The sequence below is a fragment of the Stegodyphus dumicola genome, chromosome 10 (genome assembly GCF_044657685.1).
Source record: "Stegodyphus dumicola isolate Sdum_Otavi_A_Nest chromosome 10, ASM4465768v1".
Classification (NCBI taxonomy): domain Eukaryota; kingdom Metazoa; phylum Arthropoda; class Arachnida; order Araneae; family Eresidae; genus Stegodyphus; species Stegodyphus dumicola.
In genome coordinates, this window is record NC_140777.1 from 120,126,135 (window position 1) to 120,150,059 (window position 23,925).

General features: G+C 32.7%; 1 protein-coding gene across 10 annotated transcripts in view; it reads left to right on the top strand.

The window, feature by feature from the left end:
- Positions 1–23,925, top strand: part of raskol (Ras GTPase-activating protein raskol) — a 730,597-nt gene that overhangs the window by 601,197 nt on the left and 105,475 nt on the right. Inside the window, exon 1 of one of the 10 annotated variants that reach the window (XM_035366890.2) lies at positions 21,572–22,488. The exons of the other annotated variants lie outside the window; for them this stretch is intronic. Within the exon in view, the coding sequence (XP_035222781.1) occupies positions 22,413–22,488 (76 nt within the window). The 5' untranslated portion in view covers positions 21,572–22,412. Of the gene's footprint in view, positions 1–21,571; positions 22,489–23,925 lie in introns of those variants that run through there. 10 annotated transcript variants of the gene reach the window in all.

The following is a 23,925-nucleotide window of genomic DNA, read 5'->3' on the forward strand; positions in this document are numbered from 1 at the left end:
TTTGCACAACGAATGTACTCAAATCTTATTTTATGAACCTCTCTGCAACGAATACTGCATTCGTTGTATTTCTTCTAATAAGCATTTGAAACGCTTTTAAATTCCGGTTTTCCGTTGATGTTTTGCGACACGTCGTGTAGTTAGGGAATTGCTACATCAGTACATTGAATATTAAATTAAATTTAAAATTGCTTTTTAAATTAATGTAGATGTTTTTTATTGCGTGCGTTTGTGTGGTTATTCACAAACGTTGCAGTTCTATTATTCATTTTTATGCATATTATAGGTGAGTGAGATTTGAAACGTTTTAAAATCAGTTTAGAATGTATCGGGATCTTCGTTGCGAATCTACGTAGAGTTTCGTTAAGTTTTATTTCAATTTAAAATTGGTTAAAATGCAGAACCGCTAGGACGAATGTCACAGTAAATACGTATTTTTTTAATATATTTTGTTTTAACACTAGTTAGATATATCTAACTTGTGTTAAAACTTTTTTCTTCAACTCTGTTTTAATTTCGAAGCTGTTTAGAACTGAAATGAAATAAATAAAAAAATAGCCCTTCTATAATTCTTTAACGTAATCGATAAGTGCTTTGTAGATATGTTATCGTTTATATATAGTATTAAATAATGAATAATCTGTTTGTATGTTCCTCGTACTGGGGGGGGGGAAAGGCGACATCTACCACATTTTCAGCATACGTAGTCCTCCACCCGAACATGTGCAACTCGAAGCCAGAATTTTGAATTTCTGATTTGTTTCTGATGTATTTCTTATTTTGTACGAATTAAATGGATTTTTGATAAATAAACTCAGCTGTTTGAAAGCGAGTAGTGACAACACTGTTCGAAATAAATCATTTTCATCTCCAACGCCTATTATCTCTGTTGTCATTCAGCAAAATGTAAGATATTACGCCTTTCAGTTTTAATCAAGAAACTCCACTATTTAAAAGGAGTGTGTTGCCATTGCCCGAAACAAAATACTTTTATCTTCCATGCTCCAGCATTTTGCCATTCATTAAAACGTAAGATGTTTAACTTTCAGATTTAACCTGTCTGCTGTTATATAACAGATCAAGGGATTTAAAAGCAGTAAACGCAGTTTAATTTTTTTTTTTTTCTTAACCTTTTAACCACATTGATTTAAATAAAAATGCATCTAAAGCATGAGATGTTTGATTAGATGAAATGACATTGGCTGGACTCGTTAAAATCTATATATTTCTCCCTTTTTATGATAACTCTTTTAAAAAACTACCTGTCGTCGTGAATGACTTCCAGCTGTGTAATTTCTATAATAATAAATTTTCTGAAGAGATAAGTTGTACTTTTAAAAAAATGACATAAATGAGTTCTCCTTAAAAGATTGTTTTTAAAGCGAATTCACGTCGTTTTCGCAGATAAGGTGGAGCGTCGATGAGACTTTGCCCACACACGCAACCCGATGCGTTGACATATCGTGTGATAAATAATCGATGCCATATCTTGTATTGTTGATTCTAGAAAAGATTTTATTGATACTCCATGCGTAAACTTTTCCTTGTGCTCCTTACATTGTCGGAGAACAAAAAAGGAAGGAAGATATTAGCGATAAAAGTGCAGCTGTTGTCGTCGTGTGTTGCACGAATTTTCTCTCCAACGTAAACATTGAGTACGTTTGCCTTTTCCGCTGTTACATTTTCATCCGCTTCATTTTTCTATTATTTGTTCTGTTTTAATAAAAAAAGAGGATCATATGTTAGTAAACTACTTATTATCTAGATTTAAAATATTTCCTTCAAACACGGTCATTGGCGATGGGAGCCGATCACTGAACTCGACAAGTTTTTAAAAGGAAAGTTTATCCCCTCCCCCACCCTGAAAACATTTTTCTTTGGAATATGAAAGGCAATGAGTTAGTAATTATTTCTTTTTATTTCAGTATGGATAACCAAGTTTAGAAATACAAATTTAAATACAACTTACGATCAAAACTAAAGCTCTAGCGGGAAATGTTTTTATATTGGAGTGCTTTACTGATTGAAATCTCAGTCCATCATTGTAGTTTGTATTTATTTTTCGATTTGTTTTAATTAATTTGCTTTTTGTTTCAGATATTTGAGACTGGGTTGTTATGTTGGTTAACGGAAACTGCCAGTGCTATGTCTGGTATCAAGCTTGGTTTTATATTATATATGTGTGTGTGTGTGTGTAATGTCATTGGGGAATAGGGACACTAAAATTTATTCTAATGTGGTACTTCTTGGAATTAACATTTATTATGGATTAGCATTTAATTTTTCAGGAATAGCGGATTAATGACTGCTATTCCTAAAAAATTAAACTGAACTTTTTGAATTGAACTATAACTTTCACTAGTTAAAGTCACGTTTTGTTTACCTGATATGCCACCTTCTGAGCTCGCTTAGCTCGAGAGAACCAACGACTTCATGTACAGTATTATATCTCGTTGGGAAGAGCCCCTGCTATAGTCAGAAAACTATTCCTTTTGCCTGTGAGCTGGTGAAAGTGCTATCAGGAAAGGGAGGATGACTTACGATGTCATTCTATGAAGTAACACTTCTTGAGTGTGCGCCGTTGACAATGATAAGTGAGTTGTCAGTCAGCGAGATTTGGCATCTATTCTTACTTTTATGCCTCTGAGCAGTTCTTCTCTCTTGAAGCTGTTAGTGTCAAAATGGTCGCAGTGGTCATTATCAGAAGGCTAATCGCTTGATGGGAATTTTTATATTCCTATAGGACTTAGGTTGTCAGGTGGAATGGTAATTGTAGGAGAGTGCTGAAGTGGTAAGCACTGTGATGTCCGCTTTCCAGTCAGTTGTGGAGCTCTTTTCTGATGCGTGGTAATTTATGATTTAGGTAAATTCATGTTGCAAATTTTTTCAGTTCACTGATCTTTCCATAATACCATTTGCAAGATCCGTTTTTCTGAAGCGATGAAGCTAATTCGTGAAAAATATGAAATAAATCAAAAACAAATTCAAAATTCGGATTTCTAGTTGCATATGTTCGGCTCGAGGACTGCAGAGGGTTTTTAGACATTTTTAAGAAAAATTCGGGGATTTTAAAATTAATGCAAAGAATAGTTTTTTAAACGTTTCAATCTGACAGCCTTTTTTTTTTCCTGGACTATGCGTCTGCATTATGATTTCCATGAGAAAAGGGCTTTTCTAAAATTTCCAAGGGCACTGATTCTTCTTCCACTACTATCTATCATTGTGGGTCTGCGCTTAGTAAGAGATCTTTTCAAGAGGTCAGAGGCACAGTAGTGTATAAGTGAAACCTAAGGAGACTTTGCTAGTATACATTTAAAAGGTAAATATGCAATACATGTATCAGTCTTCATTTCTTCAAGAACAGACCTTTTTTTTTTTTTTTTTTTTTTTTTTTTTTTTCAGACATTTTGGTAAACCCATGCTTCATCTAGTGTCGAAGTGTATTGCCTAGTGCCATTTATCTGCGGTTAAATAGTTATCATACAGAGCTCTACAAATTTTTCTGCGTTGAGCTACGTCCCTTAAGATGACAAGCTGATGAGCATTATATTTTTTAGCTTTTTTAACTTGTAAATCTTGGTTTATTATTTTATTTATTGTTTCTACAGACGTTTTGTTTCCATGTAAAAGTAATGATTGCCGATTTTTTCCTTTCCGATTAATGTTATGGCTTATTTTGAAATTAGAAATTTTAATACTATGCATTTCACAACATTTTTGAAATAAAAATTTCTCTTCGGAAAACGCAGAAACATGTTTTCGGTCCACAGCTTGTTTTCATGCGACATTTTGAAAGAAGAATAAATTTAAAATTTATTATTTAGCTTTCTCATTTCAAATAATAAGATGCTGCCAGACATTTTTATTCCAAAACATTTGATTTTTTTAAAAATTCTTTATCAAAATCGTTCAAAAAGTGTGCAATTACTCTCTATATATGTATTCAAAATTTGGTAGCTCCAGCTGCCGCCGTTTTTCCACAGTGCGAGGGTATACGTACAGTTTCTTCATTACTTAATGGTATAGATCAGGGATGGGCAAACTACGGCCCGCCGGAAGCTTCTATCGGGCCCGCTAATAGAATTTTAATTTGCCGGTCCGGGGTAAATTAAAAAAAGTATATATCTATTTCCTTTTCTACTTTGTTTAAATATTTTTCCTCCCTTTTTTCCAAAGAACTGTGATCTTTTTACTTTCTCTATTTTTGTTCTACAAAACATAAATCGACGGAAATTGCAAGCACAGACAGCTTTCAATCGGTAAAGTGTTAAAAGCGGAAGTTCTTCGATAGTTATAGCTGTAAATTTGCGCCAACAAGCGTATTTCTTTCTCGGGGAGAGGACATATGGGAATCCAATATAGGTGAATTAGACCTTTTAGAAAAAACTTAATCTTAACTTAAAACTTAATAAAACTTAATCTGTTTGCTGAGCATCTAGCTAAGAACGACGTGTCTCATTTCCCGATGTTAAATTCAGTACCCTCAGTAAATGAAGAGAAACTTAAGAATTATGAAGATGGCTTGAAAAAACTGCATTTTGAGTTCGGACGCAGATTTCAGTGCCATTCAAACAGAATGGATATTTTTACCATGGCTTTCAACGTAAATTGTGAAGCAGTGAGGTCATATTTGCAGCTTGATTATCTCAAGCAGTTGTTTCTAAATATGCCAAAGTTTAACAAATCATTATCGAAAGTAATTTTCTCAAATTTAATATCTCACACCCAGAAAATCAGGGCTATGTTTGCTTCATATTGGTAAATAAAAAAGAAAAAGATTAGTTTTTTTTTTTTTTTTTTTTTTTTTTTTTTTTTTTTTTTTTTTTTTTTTTACAATTAATTTTTTTTCTTTTGAAGCACAATACAAAAAATGCCGCTAATCAGTATGAGAGAATCAATTTAGAAGTCAAACAACCGAAATCATTGTTTGACTTCTAAATGAGTATTTTTTCGGCGTGTTATTGTATCTTAATTATGAGGCAATTAGTTATACTTAATTAATATGTATTACGACTTGGCTTTCTAAAATATCTTAAGAATTCTTTCTAATCTAAAATATCTTAAGAATTCTTTAAAAAAATACTGCATGGTAGAAATACTCTTCTATAAAAATACTTTTTATACTCCGTTGTCGAACCTAATGTATATTGTCTTACTACTCCCTCCTTTTCTGTTTCCTTATTTATGCTATGCGATCTTGCCTTTTTCTGTCATTCCGATTCCTCGATGCAAGAGGAAAACCAACCGTGGGTTGCTCCTGAAACTTTAATGTGGGTAACACGAGTCAGTTACATTATAAATAAGCAAAAAAGTACGATAGCTTTGGCTTCCGACGACTGCTGTTGTTTGGGGATTGTTGACGTTTAGTGTTTCCATGGTTATCTATGACGTCATCGGTTACGGCGGCTGGCCTACGCGGTTTTTAGTGGAACCTACTAGCGCACAAATTACGTGGAAGTAGTAGTAGTAGTGCTTTTCGATCTGATGCAACAGCCCGTAGTTCCGTATGTGTATTTTTTTTTTTTTTTCCCCTCTTCGTTCCCAGGCAATTTTCAAGTTCGGGGCAATTTTTTGTGGTCGACTACCCCCTCCCAACATTTCTATATGATAGAGGGATTAGACAGATAACAGGAAAAGGAAAGTGGGTAATAAAATAAAGGAAAATGAGGTAGGTTTTGTTTCGTTGGATACTCCTGCTACCTCTAGTACAAAAGGTATTGAAAGTAAAATTGTTGGTTAGTTTGTTATTAGAGGTTGGTGCCTTTTTGATGCTAATGCAAACGCGGGTGGTGTGGAAATGTTTATTTTTTATTTTATTTTGTAGCATCTCAGTATTTAGTATTGCAGAGGGGAGGAATGGTGCATAACCTGTCGAATTTAAATTCGTTAATATTCATGCGTATCAGAATGTAGCACTGCTTTAACACAGTGGTCTAAACTGAAATCGCATGCGAGTCAAATGCACTATCTAAATGCAGTTGACGAGTCAGATTTTTTTTTAAACGAAAGGAAAAAAAAAAAATATTAAAAAAATGTATCTGAAATAAATTTTTAGTTTCGCTTAGTAAACATTTATCAGAATATACATAAAGAATAACAATAATATCTCAGAAAAGAAAAAGAAAAAAAAAAAAAAAAATCTTTATATTTATTTTCTATTTGAAATCTTAACTTTGTTTCTGTAAGACACTTTTGCTGGCTACACTTTGTAATTTAAATAAGTTAGCATCAAATTCTTAGGCAGACATTTCATTAAAACAATTGTATCATGTTTAACTTATTTTAATTTAAAGCATTAAATAATTTATTTTAATTTAAGCTAAAAATAACAGATACTTTTTAAGTTTTCTGAGAAGATTTACAATGTGAGACAAAACTTGAGCATTAATAATAACAACTCAGGCTGTTTCTCTTATTAAATTTTTCTTCGACGCATAAGTAAAATTACGTACGTAGGGAGATAACAAAAAAACTTATTTATTTCTTAATCTAGCATTCACTTGATGGCATTTCGAGTGTGATGAAAGTTTTAAACGTGGGAGAGAAATTACTCGAAATGATCGTCATCGCGGATTGTAGACGCTCATTGGTCGATTTAGGTCTGTTTCCGCGATTCCTGTTTCCGCGTTTTTAAAAAAATCTTCCTGTTTGCGCGACATCGGGGAGTACAGTCCCCCTCCCAAAGTTCCTCAGGGAATGTCAGGATGAGTCATTAAGAAGAGTTGGGCAGTTTCTTTGTGAATACAAGCGTCTAGCCCCTCAGATGCTAGTTTCCTCCATAGACCTGTTATATACATTGTTATATACATTACAGCTCTATGGTTTCCTCCCTGATCTTTTGCGCAGATTCACGCGCAGCGTGTTTTCTCCAAGGAACTCGGCGTGTCAAAGCCGATTTTTTAAAACGCCACGCGTTTAGCCAACACCTCCTAGAACTAACTGAAGGCCACGGCGCGTTTCCCAGGAGGAGGTGTGACGTCAGTGTCAGTAGGGATTGTATTTCATTTAACTCTCCCCACCCAGGACTGTGGTGGGTGGATTTCCGGAGTTTTGACGGTCACTTGGTCAGAAATCGTCCATAAGAACAGTCGACATTTTCTTTCTTTTTTCAGATATTTCTATATTATAAGTATTCCACTTTATTATTTGTTTTTCAAATTTTTGATATGGTTTACACATGCTGTGTACCTAACTGTAAAGGGAACTATCCAAATGGTCCAAAAGTACAGGTTTTCTCTTTTCCGAAAGAGAAAGAATTCTTAAATAAATGGATAAAGGCGATTCATAGAAGCAATTTCAAGCCAACAAAATTTTCGAAGGTAAGTTGCGTTTTTTTTTTTTTTTTTTTTTTTTTTTTTTAATGAATAAGTTTATACTTATCTGTGCTTTAAAAAGTGCTTCTGTGTTAAGTATGTTATAATTATCATAAACTAAAGCGAGTACATACATTTATAGAAAGTAAACATATTTAATCTTATTGTAAGTCTAATAGTGATTATATAAGTATGATGATTTAATCATACTATGAATTTAATTTATAGCAGATAGTACTGTTTATCATCATGCTAATCGTTCAATCCATAGCAGATGGCATTCTTTATCGTCATGCTAGTCAATTTGTAGTAAATAGCATCATTTACCAAGTTAAGTAAATTAAACAAATGTGTGACTTAAAAGTAGGATTAGATTAAATGTAGGATTAATAAAAATTCAAAATTGTAAATACATTTTGTATGTTGCAAAATGCTTGCATTTAAATATCTTGATACATTTGTCACAGGAACAGCGTATTTATTAAAATCCGAAGACCTTGAAAAATCTTGATAATATCTCTGTAACTAATACCAATTTTGTTTCTGATGTTAATGCGAAAAAATACGCTATTTAAATTTTTGTGAGTTCATGCCTGATATTCTCAAAATTCACTTAATATAACATAAATAATTAAATATGAAGTTTTACAAAATCTTGTATTTAATTCTAGTTTAGATAATTAAATCCGATTATAACAATCTTTGCATGCAAGTGTTTCGTATTTTTTGTAAGTAAATAATTAAATTTATGCAACACTTTATTTGACAAAAGATTTTTCTATCTAATTAGACATTATTCTTCAAAACTAGTACCTGTTTCACTTTATACAATTAATAGATAAGTATGATTTTCTTTCTATTAGTCGTGAATAAACATTAACTTATATTATTTTAGTGGCCGACCAGCGGCCGAGCAGCGGTTAAGTCGCTGAACACTGGTAGTTCGGTCCGAGGTTCGAATCCCGCCAACGGGCTGACTGCATGGGTGTTTTCGGGGTTTTTCCCATGTGTAACGTATATACGAGCCAGTTTCCCTTAGAAAGTCCTCCATGAAGGCATCCCTCCCCTTAGGCAGACAGCCCTCGAGGCTTTGCCATAATTAAAATAACTTAACCTGTATTATTTTATGCTACAAATTTAATGAAATTTAATAATGTATGCTCAGTTTAAAGCCGAAAAACTTAATGTATACAAATTCTTGCTGATAGGTTTGTGCCCTTCATTTTCACCCTGAGGACATTTCAAAATGTACAGAATTCGTTGATGAAAGGACTGGAAGGAAGGTGACTGCTTCCTTATCGAGGTACAAATTAAAACGTTTTGCGATTCCTAGTATTTTCCCAAACTGCCCAAAATATATTTCAAGGGAATTTATCGTGAGAGAAAGCCCAGATGAACGTCGTAAAAGGCTAGAAAATAAAAATCTTCAGTGGGCTGTAACTGAAAGTATATCCCAGTTTCAGACGAATGAAAAAGAAAAATCCTTTTCTTCTTTTTCTGAATTTTTAGATAAGACGGGAAAAGGAAAGCTACCTGGCTTGTGGAACTGTATTAAAAGAGCACGGGAAGCTATCTTTTTAATTATTGAGCTAACACCGTGCCCTGAAATAAATATTTCAGCATTAATAAACGAAAAACTTGAACTTTCAGTTTACATTGGGTAAACTGAACTTAAAAAATTTAATAATTTAACTTTGCCAGCATCTGTTGGCAATGTAGATGAGGTAATTTCTATTTTAAACGCTTTGTTGTCATATGAATTTAAAAGTGATGTGCAGAATTTAAGAATAAATTCTGTTTGTGAAACTTTAGAAAATATTGAAGAACAATACGATGAAAATAAGCAGAAAGCCATACAATTCATTAGGGAGCAATTAACATTAATTAATACATCCAAAGAAAACTTACGGTATTCTCCAGAGAGTATGATACTATTCAGTATTTTATGTACAATTTCACCCCATGCTTATAAATTTTTAAGGAGTTCTGGGTGTATTTTGGCTCCTCACCCTCGGACAATTCAAAGGTTATGATCATCTTTGGTAGCTAATTGTATATTTTGTATATCAGTATGTCGAAGCAATTTTTTTTTTTCCAAAGAAATCGAATATATTGTCATACATATATACGCATGCATATACATACGTATGGAAATAAAAATGTATGGCATGATATTTCATAAAGACTACAATTTAAATTCTTTCTAAAGATAGAAATGTAGTCTTTATGAAATATTGTGCCATACATTTTTATTTGATGAAATGCAGTCTGTGATAAAAAAAAAAAAAAAGCAATATTTATCGTTCCCCGTTTACAGACAGTTTTGAATAATTCTGAATTGACTGCAAAGACAATTTCGATGATTTTCTTCTTTTCCTCTATCCTTCCTCTTTTTAGTTGACTGATTGAAAACAATCCTTCCTCTTTTTAGTTGACTGATTGAAAATAAGCATATACATATTATCTAAAGTATTTCTGTATAAATTGTTTCGAATTGTAATGTATAATTTAGTGCATCCTAAGGGCATTTATATGTTAGTAATTTTATTCGGCAGTAATAATGCAATGATAGTTGTGTTTTTCATTTGTTGTGTTCAATATCCCAGTTTAGGATTTGTTACATTTGCCTTCCACACAATACTGCTAAACCATGTTATAAAATTTCCCTGTAAAGATCAGAGGTTAGCTATTTAGATCTATATCAGACCTCTATCAGAGATTTGATATTTGCCATTTAAAATGCAAAATAATATGCAATTCTCTCTGTGCACCTAATGTCTCAAATAATTATAAAAACTTATTTAAATCGTTGCAAGCTTAGCGTTATTTGTTTCAAACATGAGTATTTATTATTATTCGGTAACATATGTCAAAAATAAGATATATTACTTATACTTATCAAAGATGTTTATTAGTCAAGGCATAAATTGTTGTAAGTATAATTAATACGACCCTTGACCAATAAACATCTCTGATTAATTATATTTGTTTTCAACTAACGATTTTATGTTGCTACATGATTCCAGGTAAATTAGCTTCATATTTTAAATCAGTTAGAATTTATCTCAATTTTTTAGGATCTATATCCTGCCTTCATGTCTTAAATTGTCTTTCTGTTTAATTATTGCGTACAAATAAAATTCCGATTCATTAAGTGTGAAGTTTCTTTCGTTAACAAGAGTTTCTCAGCGATTAAATTTAGTAACATCAGTAATAACTTTTAATGGAATTAAAAATTCTAGTTATTCGTATCGAAAACATTCTAAAAATAAAAATCTCGGTTCTTCACATTCTAATGAAAGCAAGGTATTTTCCATATTTATAAACGATAAGAATTAAATATAAAAATTTCAGTTTTTATATAAGCCTGTCAAATGGATATTTAAGAAGGCACCCTTAAAGTTGGCGAGGACGAAAGTATCCCTACTGCAGTGACGTCACGAACTGCGCGCCGTGGCCTTGAGTTAGTTCTAGGTGGTGTTGGTTTAGCACGTTACGAACTTGGTGCGCATTACTGAATGTAAATTCATTTCTTTTATTAGTTTTTCTGAAATAATTTTCTTTTAATTGGTATACATATTTATTTGTTCAGATGATTTATTATAAATCTATACATAAAGGAAGAATTCCTGATTTATTCATTTATTCATCTACAGATCATCGCCCAAAGCTATTAGAGATACAGATGTCAAAACTTAAGAGCTTATTCATTTTGTACTGAAGATGTCATTTAAGAAGCGATTTTTTAAGATTCGGCGGGCAAAACGTGTTTTTATGTTTTTTCATATAAGGAAGAAACAGATGTACATAAGATTCTTGCTTTAAAATGTATGGAATATGAATACCTAAAAACGAATTTCAAACGTTCTCAAAATTCGGCCTCAAAGGGGTGGGAAACGTGTTCTTCACATATTCCTTCATATCTCAGATATACATAAGACAAACTTATGAATTATTGCTGTAAAATGTAAGGAATACGAATAAATGCTGACATCAACATGTGTGGGGAGGGGGACCGATTGGCATAAAATACAAGTTTACATAATGTACAAGTAAGCCTTATTAAAGGTACACACCAGGTATGTAAAGCTAGTTAGTAAAAAAAAAAACTTTGATCAATTGATAAAATTGATAATTTTAGTTATAAGGTATTTTCTACCTCCTTTCCGCATGCCTTCGTGATTAATTGGGAGCATACTCGGGCGTGTATTCGAGAGGTCCAGGGTTCGAGACTCGGGGAGGGCATTGCCTATTTTTCACGTTTGCTGCATTGATTAAACGTAATAACGTCACACTGTAATCAAATTTATTAAATTTTCTAATCGTAGCATGCATTTTAAGGGATTATCAGAGATTTCGAAAGCACGAATTTTAAGGTATTATCAGAATATCGCAATATTCGACGAATACTGAATTCTCCACTTTTTAAATATCCATCGTCAGAGTAAACTAAAGTCGCTTGATATTTGTATATAAAGTACAATCAGAAGCTGATTGTACTTTACTCTTTAGTTACAACTGCTGAACCAGTGTTTCCGAAGTTTTTAATATTGCCACCATAGGAATGAATTAAATTGCGAATCGCATTTACAATTGAAATTACGCGGAATTGAAAGTGACTCACAAAGTACAGTTTCTCTTAAAAAAGAAGCTAGATGAATAGGATATTTAGAAAAAGAGCATTAATAATTAGCAATTTCCTTATATACAAATACAGATGTGTATATAAAAATAAATGATTTAAAATATACTCTTTAATTATTTATATTTACTGTCAATAATTACTAACAAGTATATACACATAATTAATTATTTTAAACTAGTATGATAAATATATACAATCACTGCTGAATCGTGCTCTATGCTTCTGGAATTTCTGAATTAAATCTTTGAAACTAACAAATTTACCTTTGACAATTAATAAATTTATCAATGGTTTCTATTAATGTATTTGGATATTCCGATGAATGCAAGTAAAGCAAGTCCATTCAATCGTGATTCAGATGCTATATTTCTGAATTATGACTTTGACAATTTACAGCTAGGAAAAAAAAAAGCATCTTTTGGCTAGGACAAAGCTTTCTCAGAATCTGCCTTGATATTCGATGTATATTTTCTTCTCATCTGCCTTTCTTTTCGCAACGAATAAATATTCTGAGATTTTATTATAATTCACCTTTATGCAAAATTTCGGGAAAATACTGTTTTTACTTTAGGAAACTATCTTTTAGTTCATTGTCAAAATCATCGCAGAGTTGGAACATCTCTTACCTTTTAAATACAGTACTTCATTTATGCAAAGATATACAAAGACTCAGACTTCGTAAATATCTTTCGATTATTTCTTTTAAAAATTATTTTTTTAAATCTAACAAATTTTTGCTTTCCTACATTTCGGAAGAGGCCAACGCCCAGTCGGGCCCCCATTATGGAACCCCTTTGGAAGGGGGGTAATGAAGATTGATGATTTCGCGCAAACAGGAACGTTTTTGACAACCGCGCAAACAGGAATCGCGCAAACAGGAAGACACCCATCGGTCGGGTTCTTTTCTTATCAATTTGCAGCTGTGATAAAAAGCTATATTCCCAAAAAAGCGATTATTCTTAGCGTACAAATTCGTAGCTGAGCATATTTATTTTTTTAACAGGTGCGAATAAAAATTTATAAAATCTGTATCTTGAAATCTTTGAATAAGATTCATGTCACACTGTAAATTAATTTGTTCTATTTAACGATTTCCTGAGGTGTTATTCATGTTCATTTTAGTGGAAACGAAAACAATAGAACTGCAGATTTCAAATAGCTGAAAATTTTGTAATCTTTGCAACAAATACATAAGTGAAATGTCTGCTCGGGCCGCATAAAATTGCTTCGAGGCCGTATGTCGTCCTGCCGATTTGAGACTACTGTCCTAGCGTCAAGGACATAGTAACAAGAACAAACCCCCTAATTATACATTCTTGTTTCTTCAATAGCAGTCGGGCACATAAGTGCAGTCCATATCGTTATGTCTCTAAAATTGTAAGCGTCATATTTGCAACGAAAACATAATTTCCTCACGCTTGCCGCAAGTTTGAAACTTCTGAAATTTGCGTGCTATTTATTTTAAGTTGCAGCGATAAACGAAATAATTGACTAACGGAAATTAAATCAGAATTAAAAGGAATAATATATAAAGAAAGAAGTGGGAGATATTTATGGAATTTCAGTGACCTACCGCTATAAAAAGCTGAGGACAGCATTCATATTTTAAAATACATCATTTGAGGAACTGAAAGCAAATGCGTGCATTTCTGAAGAATGAAATAGTCCAGTAACTTAGAAAATGACTAGCGCTGCAAGCCAATTTAGCTTAGTCTTAAAGGTTATCGGGTTGTCTATTGCTAACTTTGTACCATATACCTCGCACTTTGCTGAGTCGTAGTCCTTATCTCCCATTTCGCTTGCTGCTGTCGACATGTGCTTCGCATGGCTCGGTTTTATTCATTGTTGAAAGATATAAATAGCTGTATAAGTTTGTGAAGTGCATAGTGCGCCCATAATGTAGATGTGTGAACCTATTTATGTTCATCAAAGCTTACTTTATTACGAAATAAAACTATGTTGAATTCGGCCACGTGTATCTGCAAGTCCATCATTCCATCTACGCATTAAAACCTCTTTAAGTAATTAATTAAGATGCAGATACATATCTAATTTCTAACAGCTAAACCGCCAGTCATCTTATTGCAATTAATTTATGTGAGATATAAAATATGAAAGAAAACTATTAATTTTAAATTAGCAATAGTTCTTTGAATTCCTCATTTTAATCTGGCCACGCCATCTTTCTATCACAAAAGTGCTAATATATAAATCTAAAGTGCGTCATCTGAAAATGAATCCACACTATTCTTTTATGTAAGAGTAGCATTTCCGATATTTTTTATCCAATCACATTTCAAAATTTAAACAAAGCAACCTATTGTATAACTACAGCTTTGCTAAAATACACGCTTAAATTCCTCCTGCTCGCTGTGCCGACATGTGCGTTTCTTAGCACCGCTTTGTCCATCGTTTAAAGATGTAAATAGCTGTATAAAAATGGAGTACCTATCAGCAAAGTGCGAGATATTTAGTAAAAAGTTTCTTTAATATTGTGGGGTTTATTACACTTGCTCTGGTAATGAATGCTCTTTAGTCCAATTATCCTAACAAACATGAAGCGAATTATCGCTGTCTCAAATGATGACAAAGTCGTAAGAAGGTTAAACTTTTTTATTTAAACAGAATTTACAACACAAAATCATTCTCTTCTGCTACAATATAACCACAAATCGTGATGATGCAGTTAAACAGAAGAGTCAGATTTCAATCAAATGTTGAACGGTAGTCAGACTGCGCAATTAATCACTGTACTAGAAACTGCTGCTTACTGTACCAGAGTGTCAGAATTAAAATGTTGGCAACGAGAAAAAGCAGAACCGAATAATTACAACTATCAGAGCTGGCAGGAAACTAACAAATGTGCGCACAATGCGAAAAGCACGCTGTGGCTTAAAATCCAAAAACTTCAGTTTCAGTTTAAATACTTATTATTCATTTGCGTGAAGAATACGGAAACTTAGAAGTTATAGTAAAAGCTGGAATTGTAAATAATTAATTAATTAAGAGAAAATTCCCTACAGTATGATTTGATAAGAACCGAGTGCATTAATGGATTAATTTGGAAAGATCCCAGAAAGTTGTTATAAGTAATCTGTCCTTAGGACAAAAAAGGAAGGATAGGCAAATTGAAATATAAAATAAAAAGAACTAATTCCAAATTAAAAGCAATAATTTTCTTCCGTATTTTATGTCCTACATTCACAGACACACGCACACATATATATGTATAAAATAAAAAATATGTAAATGAAAATTATAATTTAAACTAACGATAACTCCTTATCCTCTCAATTCTAAGAAAAGTATCATCATTTCTAGATTAACCCTTATAATATGACTTGCGTAATGCTCATGACGTAGTTAAATCGGAACTTGAACTCAAAATTTTTAAAACTCAAAACCTTCCGTTAGGTAAGGTAGTAAATCGCAAACCTTCTTGATTTGATTTAAGGCAACATTTAAGTTTTAGAATCGTTTCTCAGAAAATACAGTAAAGAATTGTGTTAAGGATGCCAGCCTGTCAATAAATAATAAAATAAAGGAAGATGAAGAACTAAAAACATCTGCAACTAATATGAATTGTGAGGAATTTAACGCTGGGATTAATATTGATAAAAAAAAAAAACTCGCTGCAGCTTCAAATATACCTATCTCTTTCTGAAACAAATACAAGGTCATTAAATGATAAATTGCTTAAAGATGATGATGAGAAATGAATTTTTATTGACGAATTTGAAGATGAAAAGTGAATTTCTTATTAATCCTGGTATGAAGGATGTCCCATGAGCATTATGAATATGCGTATTCAGTTCCAAACAACCAACAACTGATAAGCTTTTTTCTTAATTAAAATGCTGTGAAAGTAAGTATTTATAATATGCTTAGTGTTATTTCATAGATGAAAATATTTATGGACAAACCCGATCACATTAAGCAGCGCCTACTGTATTGAAAATCAACTTCCTACATAATATATAGTCAAGAGGTGTTTTTTTTTTTTTTTTTTTTTATGTTACTGCTTTTTGTAGCGCTCCTTTGATTCCTTTAATACTGCTATTCATTGCGATTCATATAATATTAATTTTTAGCTGTACATGTGAGGTTATTGATGAAAAGAACTCAGTGCCGCATCTTTTCTATGGTGACGTATAATTCACCATAGAATCTGCTATTCATTCTTTTTGCGGCCGCATCGTAATCCTGTATTTCCCATGCTTTGATATAAGCTTACTCAAAAGGGTCACGCGGGGTTAAGGCGGGATTTTTTCCCGCCAAAAAACGACCGATACCTGTCTGACCTTTTTAAGTGATACAGAGGAGAGGGTGGTTGGGGGAGAGCACGAACAGCGGCCTCTTTTGCCCCTCCCCCAGAATGAGGATGCCAAGGTCATAAATCGAGAGAGGTAGTGCCTAGTTAGTTTTAAATATCCTTGTTTTTTTTCCTCCTATGTAAATAGATCGTATAATCAAACAAAAGTCTGCAGAGTTATTATTGCCGAAGAATTGGTTATCGCATGATTTTAATATTTTAAGATATCTGTTTTTATGTACGACCTTATTACGCAGGTTCCTGCAGTTTTAAAAATAACTGTAACTGGTGGTGCACTAATAGTTGGTAGTTTAGAACAGTGGTCTGAAACTGGCGGTCTCCGAAGCAAATTTACGCTCCCGTAAATTAATTAGAATACATTTTCCGTAAATTAATTAGTATTATTATGGCATTATTTATTGAGGCAAGCGTTTGAAGGAAGGTTTAAGATTTAAATTTCTAAATTTGAGATTTTGAGTGTAGTTTTATATTATTTTCATTACCATTAAGGATTAAATTCAGTAGCGCCCCAGAAAATCTACAAATTCAACTAATTAATTTACGCAGTGACATAAATCTTATTCAAAGAGGATAAAGATTTGATTAACCTCTTTTTCGTATTGTCAAAAGATCCTCACTTTTTTTCAGTTTCTGCAGTTAGGGTAATCGCTTTTGGGAGTATATTTACAGGAGAAGATTCCCCCCCCCCATTACTGAAAATTATTATGCGTAAGAAAAGAAGAACCAGGCTGATGGATGAGCATCAGTAATTCTTTATATAGTTTCTAGTTCTCCTTCAAGAGTTATAAACTGGGAGTCAAATATCGAAAATGAATGCAAAATGAAATACCATGAGATGTAGCCGAAATCTGCAGTAAGAAATACAGAATTCATAATTACATGTAAATACATGTATTTTTATACATGCGAGAAAGAAAAATTTAATAAATGAAAGAAAGGTTGTCATTATTTATACTGAAGTATTGTCCTAATTGGTAAGTTTTTGGTAATATATTTTAGTTTAAGTAAATTAGTGGTTAGTTTTACGCATTAAAATTGTTTAAAATAAATGTCAGTCTGAAAATTTATTGTTAAGCTGTCAGTACATTTGAATTACAAAGTGTAATCAACAACAATTTCTTGCAGATCCCAACTTTTAGATTTCTGACTAGCAATAAATATAAATTGGAAATTTTCCCTTTCCAACATTATTATTACTGTTTACATATGTTTTCATAAATATTTAGTAAATACAGTTTAAAATATTGTTAAAAATATTTGTTTTTATAAAACAAAAACTTTTCATTTTGGTTTAAAAAAATCGGCTCGTTAGCTGCGTTTAAATATGCATTGGGCTCGCATGTAATTTGAGTTCAAGTGTAAAAGTAATTGGTTTGCTTGTGAAACTTTTATATGCTGATGATGATCTGTAGGACAAAAGAATCTGTTTTTTAAGAGAAAATTCCTAAACATGTTATGCCTCTGTTAATTTTTTTAGTGGAGAGCAATATTAAAAATGTTCAGAATTATAAATTCTGAGGTGCAGCAATGGAATTCTATGTTACTGTTACGTTTAGCGTTTCATTCATAAGTACGTATTTGTAAAGCACGATTAAATTTTTTCTATTTCAGTTTAAATAAAATGAATAAATAGACTCTAGATTTATCGGATTTAATGATTTACCGAACAAAAATCATGAAAATTAGCGCCGTTCGTTTTGTTTTGTGCGTTTTGATTATGTTCATCCTTCATATACGTAACTGTGACTTTTATTTAGTTATAAATTCGTAATGTGTGCCATTATTTTAGGCACAGAGGTAAACGAGTTTTAATGTAAATATAGTAACTTGAATTTTGAGCCTAAATTGGAATTAATTGAGAAGATTTTTAAAAATACTGCTAATCTAGTTTGAGAGAGGTTTGTATTTATATAAATGCAGATTCTTGTAATAGGTTCATTCGATTAGTATTCATATTTTTGTTATGAAAAATGCACTACAGAACTTTCGGGTTTCTGTAATTTTAATATGAGATTATTGTTCTATTTTTTACTAGTTTGATAAATAAAATTAATTTTATTAGTTTTATATTGTAATTTCATTTAATATATGTGATTTCATTAAAAATATTTCATTTAATTGCCCTGCCATCAGTAAGAAGCCCTTCTTTTCCCAAGTTCAGGTGAAGCTGAACCTGCATTGCTTAGATCCACCTCTGCATAAGCAATGAAAATCTTGCAAAAACTGTTTTAAGGCAGCATGCATCCACATCTGACCATGACTGGTCACATTTTCTACACTCATTGAAATTAACGCTGAATTGTATTTCCACTTTTAATCTTTCTTCGTAAAAGCGAATAACCTCGTCGGATTTCGAATTTCAGGTATCAACAAGACGTAAATATTAGACAATTATTTTTAATTGTAACGGTATTTTCTCCTTCCTTTTGAGCATGCTTTCGTGGTGTAATGGTAGCACACTCATCGCGTATTCGAGAGGTCCAGGTTCGAGTCCCGGCAAGGGCATTATACACATTTTTCACGCCTCTTGGTTTTAAAAAAATACTAATGACTCTACAACGTAAATAAAATTTAAGTCCCAAAGTAATTATAATAATTCATCAAGAATAATTATAAGCAAAAAAGAATATCAAGTATTGTTTTCGCAAACTATAGAATTCTGTTCTGCACAGTAACAAAGATAGCATGGCCGTCTTTCCACCAGTTATTGAAAGATAATTCAGAAATAAAATACGCAGAAGATTTTCTTTCTAATTCTTTAGGTGTTCTTATCAAAAAAAATGTAATTTTCTGCCATATTATGTCCGTACTGATCAAGTGACCAAGTAACCCATACCAAGGGCGACCAAGGCCAAGGTTACTCTATGCCTCATCATCATCTTCATTTCCATCTATTTACTGGGCGGATGCTCTGGAAAAGCAGGTTTCTCAAGTTGTGCCTTCCTTTCAGAAAGAGCTCCGGGCTCTCATTCCTCTTGAAGAGAACGAGTTGGTTTTGTTTTCCACAATATCCGTACTGTTCCCGTGGCCGACAAAGGCGGATTTGACTCAGTTTGTTACAAAGTTGCCCGATGCCGTGCTCACGTTTGCAGTGTTCTCTCTCGGAGAGACTTTGATGTGGTTTCAGCATGTGTAGAAAAGCTCGTTTCTTATTACTCGAGATATTTTCCCACTTAAACTCGAAATTATCTGTGCTAAGAAAGTCAATGAAAGCCATTGTTCAAGTGTATGGATTATTGCGAATTTCTGCTTAGTGCTGGGTAATTATGATTCGTGTCTGATTGTTGAAGTAACTTAGTATTTATTTCAGTGGATTGTGAAAGATGTAGTGAACCAGAGTTGAAAGCGCTTCAATTGAACGTGTTGTTAATACTTTCTTCAGGCGTCATCATCGGAGTAAAAGATATTTCGCATTGTCAGTACATTTTTGGATATTCATATGAAACATTAGCATTGTTAAAGTGAATAGCGTACCTTTTGGAGAAGCATTCTTTGTAGTTATCCTCTCATACTGTAAGCACCGATTCATTCTTTTCTGTGTTTCCTCTTATATTCTTCTTCGTGCACAAAGATAGGAATATGACGAATAAATGTATGATGTAATAGAAATTTTGCAGAATTATGTGATGGTTTTCATTCCGTTCTCATAATCAAGTACAAAGTTTACATGAAATCAGCAGGTGTTAGTAAACAGTGATTCTGAAAATTAAAGTCTCTTAAAAGGGAGAATTTAAGCTATGTATGTGTTGCTTTAATATGTGGCATCTTTTCAGCAAATTAAACTGCCAGTGATTTTTCTGTACTTCATTTGTGATTACAATTTCATAGGTGTAAGCTGTTCTTTTGAATAAATCATTGCGGAGAACAAATATATTTCGTAACTGGAAAGAATCTTCGAATTTGTTTGTTATTCTTGGCATACTTCTGTTAAAATAGTTCTGTTCGAACGCGGCCAATCTCAGCTGGTGCTAAAAGAAAACCGATAATAATAATAAAAATAGGAACTGATGCAAGTATCGAACGCTTATGTCTTCCAAACTTTGAGGCGTGACTGGCAACTTTGTATTTGGTGCATTCGATCTAAAAATTATCGTGGGTGTCACGTGCCACTGGGATAAGAACTTGTCTTTCCACTCTTCTTTCTGCAGATTACTCTCATCCAGACGTCAATATTTTCATCGCGTGCTGCCTGGATTCGAAACGCTTTCCGAACTACTCCTTTTATTACGTGTTCAGTATATGCTGCGTCATATCTTGCTAATGCTTTTGGAAAAGAAATTGAGCCATTTTGTTTTTCGAGATATAAGATGGATCATTACCCTCATCTTTTAGATTCGGCGTTGATGAAGAAGCGTTTTCTTGTTGCATTATAACCCAACTGTTCTAATTGCCTTCGTATCTGGTTTGTAAGTTGTCATTTACGTACCAAGAAAACTTGTGTGGTAAACTCAGATTTTTTAACGACGCAGATTTATTGCCTGAGGTAGGATATTTTCGAATCAGGCATTGATGCTTTTAATAAAAAGTTCTTATCAGTTAGAAATATACTCTTGAAATTTATTGCGGTCATGCTGATTATTATTCTTTGTTTTCTGAACGATGCATTAAGGTAAGGAACGATGCATAAGAAGAGTCTGAAAGCATTTTACTTCGATGTGTATATTGCACGTCTTATAACTTAAGAACTCCGAAAAAGTTGCGTGTTACATGAAGTTGCACCTTGCTCAGAAGTTATATTTAAAAACTTCTTCATACGTGAAATAGCGCATTTAAATTGATTGATTATTACTACAGATAAATGATTTAAGATATTGCGCCTGAAATAAGCTTCTTTAAAAAAGATTCTGGAAGTATTATTTTCTTCATTATAGAACATATTATATTCTTCTTCATATTAGAACATTTAAAAACATTATTCTATACCATATTATTCGGTAGTTTCATTAATTTTTTGTTACTTTATTTCCAGTTTACATCTCAGTCCAAGTAACCAAAAGAATGACCTTTTTAGTCAATCCTCGAAGAATTATGGAATGATTAAGCTTGCGAAGTGTTTGTTATTCTTTTGTCAAATGTAACCTTGATATTTTAGAAGGGTAATGTTCCAAAGCCATGATAGATACCTTAAATACACATTTGACTTTTTCAACCATTGGTGGATTACCGAACTACTGAGCGTGCCGGGCATCTACAAATCATCTCTTATTCTCAGAATAGCAAAAGAAAAAAAAAAAGAGGGAGTATCGTTTCTCCATTGGAGTATGCGCCATTATGTGCAAATCGACTTGCAGTTGAATGGAGGAAAATGTCCTCACGACACCCTGGAGAACGCGTAGAATGATGATGATAATATCTCCTAGGCATCTCCCCTCTGCTCTCCCTTTTATGTCATTCCGATCCGCATGGTTGGTTAGCATAAAAATCGGCAAGTGTTTTTAAAGGTCGTGTCTGTTTTTTAATTGGACTTCGCAACGTACGCCGTATCCACCTCTTCCCCCTTTGCAGGTTTTCGATTTTTTGCGCCTTATTCTTGCCGTGCTTTGTTCTGCCCATGATGTGATACTGTTATAAGAGGAGAGGTTTTGGTGTGATAACGAAACATCTGTGCTTCGAGTGTCGTTGAAGGCCTGATAGTGATCGTGAAAGCGACTTAAATATCACGTAGTTCTTTTATCAAAGGATTATTCTTGTGTGATCTGGATTTAAAGAGATATTAGTGTTGTGTATATGCATAATACGTTGCTATTAAGGAAATTAGCTATCTGCGAGAGCACTGTAAGATATACTCTGGTCAGTTGGTGACTATTTGCCTGCAGTAGATTGTTACAAATCATGTGTCTTGTAGCTGGATGATCAGAATTTAGAAACATTAAAGATTTTATTACAGTAATCTGGATTATAATAGAGCTTTTGCTCTACAATGTTACATCTAACTTGATTCGTATTCAATGCACTAGAGAACTGTTCTTCCGAAGAATTAAAGCAGTATGTCATAATTTTTCGTCATAATTACTGTTCAGGATTAAATATATGGCTTCTGCGCAATGTGGATATGTAAATCCGGGTATTAAGTTGAGTGTTAAAAAGTAGCCATCTTGTGATTGGTTCATCGTATTGAAAAATGATCATGAAAACTTTCGTATATCGTCGGCGCAGCCAAAGATCCCGCGTCCGAAGAAAGTCCAAGTTAAGAAGAGGTAAATTTAAATTATATATATATATATATATATTTTGGGGGGGTCATTTGTATTTATAATACTGTTCTGGTCATTTCTACATTTTAAATCACTTAATGTACTTGCTGTTCTGGTTCCCCCGCTTCTTCTTCTTCTTTTTTTTTTTTTTTTTCCGCGTCATTTATTCTTTTTAACGTATAGTTGTAAATAATTTGATTCATTGGCTGCATTAGTATATTATTATTATTATTATAAGGACACAATCAGTAAGCAATGACAATCTCGAAACACAATTTTGAACTGTAAAGCTATTCAAAAAGTTAAATACCGTAAGATTATAAACGGTAATTTATTATATAAAAAAAATAATAGTTACAGAATCATTGAGTAAATTTAAATGTAACAAGATACAAGGTATTTCATAATAAAGGTTTCATAATTTTCAAGCTTATTAATCATTGTAATTGCTTCCAGTATTACTTCCTTTTTGCTCTTCAGCGGAATACAGCAAAATATTATTATTTAGTGTGCAGTTTAAGACGCTGAAAAATTTACCAAATGTCTGCTAAATGGTTTACTAATGCTGGTGAGTTTTATCATGTAATGTTTTTTGTAACCTCCCAGCCAGTGTGAATATTTCAAGTGAAATAATAATATTGTAACTCTGACTTCTTTATTACATTGTAGCAAAGTGTATGTAATTTCGGCAGCCTATCCATTTGTCCAAGGTTTTAATCATTCGAAATTATTATCCCCCTCGGGGGGCAGAGTAGAAAACCCTCATAATTTTCTAGCTTTTAATCAAGCTTTTCTAATTCTATTGTGTAACTTTTTTATTGTTCGCTATTTGAATTTTTATAACTATTAGAATATGATTATAATTTTTTTTTTATTGATTGAGCTTCAGTACAAAGTTGTGGGATGTTAGCAGTGGAGAAGTTTGAAGTAGTCAAAATTAATGCATGAAAATAAATATATTAAAGCTGTTTCTATTAAATGGTGCCTTGAAGTGTAATTGTTGTCATCCATCTTACTGACGACGTGACATATTTTAACTTCAATTCAGGGGATCATGTAACTGCTGTAAATTTTTACGTAATATGAATACGTAGTAGTTCGATCGTTGTATGCCTCTCTTGAATTTTATCCTGTGTTTGTTAAACTCGTTAAAAAGTTTGAAGTTGAAAAAGACAAGAGTTATATTTGGATAATGACTTCGATGAGAGATTTTTCTGTTTAGTTTTTCTGCACTGTGTTAATCAAGCTGTACTGATTTGTCTCTAGAGCATAGCAATTCTGAGGCAGTCGAGATGGTATTTGAGAAATGTACCAATGAATGTAACAAATTCTTGGAACATTTTCACGTGGTGGAGGATTCAATCTATCATTTTATATGTACTTCCACCCCCCCCGAATCCAAAAATGATACTTGATTGAAACTCTTGAAATATAAAATGC